At 41.3% G+C, this 4,912-nt stretch overlaps 1 protein-coding gene across 1 annotated transcript in view; it reads right to left on the bottom strand.

The window, feature by feature from the left end:
- Positions 1–979: 979 nt before the first annotated feature.
- LOC104944212 (XK-related protein 8-like) overlaps positions 980–4,912 on the bottom strand; it is an 8,727-nt gene continuing 4,794 nt past the window's right edge. Inside the window, exon 2 of the mRNA XM_010769714.1 lies at positions 980–1,694. Coding sequence (XP_010768016.1) covers positions 1,490–1,694 — 205 coding nt within the window. The 3' untranslated portion in view covers positions 980–1,489. The remainder of the gene's footprint in view (positions 1,695–4,912) is intronic.

The raw sequence follows: 4,912 nt of genomic DNA, 5'->3' as shown, positions 1-4,912 counted from the left end.
GCCTTCAGCCTACTTTCAGCTACAGAAACCATTCAACATTTAACGTATATTCAGCTGTTTCAGGACATTGAGGCTATACATTTAGTTATCTTTTAAATATTAAGCTTCTACACTATTTTTCCTACTCTTCCAGTTTAACATTTCAATTTCAAGTTTTCAACAAAGTCATTGCAATGCATTTGAGCAGAAACAATTTTGATTCAAATCATTTCACTTTTCTGCATTTCTCCGCTAAGTTCAGCAACACACTTACTTGGTTTTTGTAGCTAAAAGCAGCTACAGAGACCATTCAGCTAATAAAATATTCAGCTTTTTCTGCATTTTCAGTTAAATTCAGCAACAAATATACACAGTTTACAGCATTCGCACGCATTTTCAGCAGGAAATGCATTTTCTAGTTGTTATTGAGTCTCTAGATCAAAATGTCCAGTGTGGTTAACTTGACATGGGCCTTCGTCGATTTAAAGGTGGCACTAACTCCTAAAACCTCCTAAACTCTTAATAAAATGTGGCAACTTCAGTAACATTGATCGGTCAATTCTTCTTTTAATACAAAAGAACAGATGTCTTTAGTTCCCTTTTATTTGGTAGATGTACGCTCCTCTGCCTCTGTGAAGACCTTCTCTCTGTTCGAGTGTACTTTATATATTATGATTAGAAAACAGTCAAAGTGTTTTTGGTAGATGCCTGAAAGATCTGTGGTTAACTCAAGCTTAACAGATTTTGACGTTTTGTTCTACGGAATAAAAAACGTCAGAAAATACCACACTTGTGAATGTCTAAAGCTTCTATGTGTCATAAAAATGGTGGTTGCAAACAAGTTACTAAATTAGACTACTCAACATCATCATGCCAACATTAGCTGTCTTTAGCTTAGTGCTGGCGATGCGCAGCCATGCTACGATGTAGTTTGTTTATAACCTAATGTTAGCTTTTTACTTCTGGTGATTGCATTTACAGTTTGAAAAGTATAAAAGTGATGTTGATATGTGGAGATTATCCTGCTGAACAATACGTGAAAATATCACAAACAGATCTTATTTTCTTAAAAATTCCAAAATTCAAGGGGAAAATTCCAGTGCTCTTCATCATGGGACCCTTGCGAAGCTATCTTGCAATGCTAACTTCCAGGTGGTCCTACAAATATACATCATCACTGCACCACTCTATACTGTATGTGTAATGAATAACAGTTGATTTAATTCAAATCCTCCATTTCCATTACAATCATACAAATCATATTTTGTAAGCAGGAAAGATATTTTGTATGTAAAATATGAATCTGAATTATAGCTGTATAGTGTCAAAGTTTACATGTTTCTCAAAAATGTAGTTGATAAGAAAGGAGTTAATTTAGGTGAAAAACATTGTTCTTAGTTATGTTCCACCACTGAATTTGGTTCAACTGACCCTTTGAAGAGAGGAGGTTTTCAGTATGGAGTGTCAAAATATTAAATACATTTGCATTTTTACTTCATAAACCTTGAGCCTAACACTGGGCACCTGTGATGGGGTCGAGTTGCCCTTGCTGCATTATGATGGTGATCATGAGGACGAGTTGAGGCGCGCTCTCTGAAAACGTCTCTATGAGCCGCAGCATGCTTAGGTCATGGATCATGTACACTGCGAAGCCCTCTGGATCGTTGACCTGTGAGCATGCACTGCATAAAGACATCTCCACCACATCTGCATGCCTGAGAAGATAAGAGTGTGGGATTTAGAATACAGTTTTAAACCATTGTTCTGACAACATGTTAAAGAGCAACTTCCAGGTTAAAGACACCTGTGAATAAATGTGTAGGAAAATGATGAAGACACTAGATTTTCAAAAAAATATACAAAAATATACACTACAGTGACATCTGGCGTCGTTTTTGTAAGAAATGTTCACTTCCGCATAAAAAAGCCTCGGCACGTGACCTCCCGCGTGTGACGTAACACGGGGGACACAAGGGGGAGAGCGGCCGGTGTAACGTATTAATAAACATGGATCCCAATGCTAGTTTCGACACAGAAGACACAGAAGAAGTTGAACATGAATATTCGAATGCATATGACGGACCACAACCTTATAATTATGAGCCTGCTAGGCGTCCAAGAGACCAGGAGCAGCCAAGGATTAGAAGAAATAACGGCCATCGGAGAGAAATTGAGCTGTGGTGTGAGGAGAACCAGTGGAGAACTGGGCAGCTATCTTGGTGAGTGACCGGCAGGGTCGGCGTCATGGGTGGGCATTCGCGGGCCATGCCCCCCCAAATGAGTCACTGTGCCCCCCTTGCCAGGCCAGGCAAGCCCTGCCACTTTGCCGTTTTTTAAATTTATTTTTGTATCATATTATAGGTGAAAACGTTTCCACTAAATCTTTTTTGTGTGAAATAAATCAGAAATAAAGAATATAAATAAAAAACACAACCTGAGGTGTGCTCACTGGTGATTGGTGTGTTTCTTGACCAATGACCGCGGCCTTTGATTTGTTGATATTAATTCAAAAAATGCGCGCATAATTAGCAAGTCAGTGAGACGAAGCTAATGCTCGGACTGTCGGACAGTAATAAAGTAATGGATATACGTAAATGGCTGCAAGGTGCGGCTGCTACACGGCCTCCTCCAACTCCTCCACCTCCTGAAAACGAAGGGAATAATGCACCCATCTCCAGCATCGCCGGCGGCACCACCTCTGAAGAGCTGGAGCCGTGCTCTTCGACCAGCCAACCTGCTAGCCAAGCCCATCCACCTGCTGCAGCTAACGTTAGCGCTGGAATTCAACAACCCATAGATGATATTGGAACTGATCAGCCCAAACAAATCTTCTTAAAACAATACCCTTACAGCATCCTCACTGGCAGGAGGCGTTCGTTTGTCTCTGCTTGGTATCACAACCGAGACTGGCTTGAATACAGTGTCAAGGCCGATGCTGCATTTTGTTTCTGCTGTCGGCAGTCTAGCAAAACCCGTAGAATGGATGCATTTATGTCTGTTGGCTTCCGTAAGTGGAAAAATGCGGTGGAGAGAGACAAGGGATTTCAGAAACATGCAAATTCAAAGGAGCATCTCTCTTGCTATGCAATGTGGAAGGAGCGAGAGAGGCGTGCCAGCACTGGAAAGGAGATTTCTACACTTGTTAACGCAGACCAACTACGAAAAAACAGGTATTATATCTCCTCTCTTATTGATTTGTGGTGGAAAACCAGCTGCCTTTACGAGGGAAGATAGAGGCTTTTGATAACATGTCAGAGGGGGCAGTGGCCTTTTCCTCTCCCTGCTGGATCCTATACGATAAAAAAGACCTCAAATTGGCTGTGATGTATGAAATCAATCCCTCGAGAACGCCACTTACACTTGTCACTCGAAATGCACTATGTTTCATAAGTTAGTACACTCAGCAATTTGTGGTGACTGCGGCTATCGTGGAGGAAATAGGAGACTCCTTTTACACACTGAATATATGTAGAGGGAACCGCCAATACTTCACCATATATGTAAAATAATCTCTGTAATTAATTTATTCAAGGCTGCTTCTCATTTTTTATGCAGATGATATTATTCTTGTTCATCCTCTTCTATTAGAGCAAAGTCTTGATTTCTCAGTGTGCATTTGATGTTGTTCCATCTAATTTATCTCAACTCAAGTTAGTATTAAATGCAGGACAAATCCAAACTTCATTTATTAATTTTCAAATGGCAAAAAGTTTAACTATATTTTTCTCCCAACATTTGTGTACTGTTCAAGGGGATTGACATTTTGACATTTGAAAGGGTCACGCTACATACACATATCTCGGTTTTATTATTGATCAGAACTATCTTTCAAGTCACACACACTGAAAATGTTGTTTTAAAATTAGGATTTCTCCTTTCAGACAAGGAAACAATTTGATCTCTGTAACGTTTTTAACCAGTATTGCGGATTCTGGCATCTGCTTTACATGAATTGCCTCTAACCAGTGCCTAAAAGACTTTGGATACTGTGTACCCATTGCATTGTGCATTAGCGTTTATTACTTGGAAAGGATTATATTGTGAGTTTGGAAATAGATATGCACTTTATGAAAATTATTTTAGTGGTTACTGTTAGTAAAAACAGTAAGGTTATAGGCCTACTGGATGTTTGTTCTTGCTAGAGTGGATCGCCAGGCCCTCTGACCTGATCTGTGGAGTCTCAGCTGTTCGTTATGAAACAGGGCTCGACATTATAAATGGGCCCTCTGGCCCTGAAGCATTATTTAGAACACCGCCGGCCAGCATAACGTACTTCTCAAATCGCCCCACGCTGGTTTGCTGCGGAGCGCAGCGTCGAGCAGTCTCCGGTGATGCGGGAGCGCACTTTTTCCTTTCACTTACAGTTCAGTAGTGGGAACCCGCGCTAGTAGGACAAAAGCGTTGGCTATAGCAACACGTCACTGTTTATGTGAAAAGGGGTGGGGTCAATATGACCCGCTGGCGGAAAATAAGGTAACAACAACAGAGCGGTGCTGCATGACACACTTTCAGGTGTGTGTGTTGTGTGTGTGTGTGTGTGCTGTGTGTGTGTGTTGTGTGTGTGTGTGTGTGTGTGTGTGTGTGTGTGTGTGTGTGTGTGTGTGTGTGTGTTTTGTGTGTGTGTGTGTGTGTGTGCTGTGTGTGTGTGAGACAAGAGACTTGCTTCAAAGCGTGCAGTGCTGTGTGTGCACCCCCCCGTGGTAATGATTGCCCCCCCATTTCGATTTGTTCTGGAGCCGACCCTGTGACCGGCGTTGAGCTACGAGAATGTTAGCTACGTCAAACCCAATCCACCAAACATTGTAAGTTAGCTTTCATATATCAGCTATACGTAAGTTAACATTGATTATATAGTAACGTACTGGCAGACTGTGATACTGATCCATAACAGAACTACATTGCGAAGTGTCAGCCGTATCTCGCGTTACGTATG

Source organism: Notothenia coriiceps, unplaced genomic scaffold (genome assembly GCF_000735185.1).
Source record: "Notothenia coriiceps isolate Sejong01 unplaced genomic scaffold, NC01 NC01_scaffold00007692, whole genome shotgun sequence".
NCBI classification, from domain to species: domain Eukaryota; kingdom Metazoa; phylum Chordata; class Actinopteri; order Perciformes; family Nototheniidae; genus Notothenia; species Notothenia coriiceps.
Note: the sequence above shows the minus strand (reverse complement) of the source record. Positions and strands in the feature narration are given on the sequence as shown.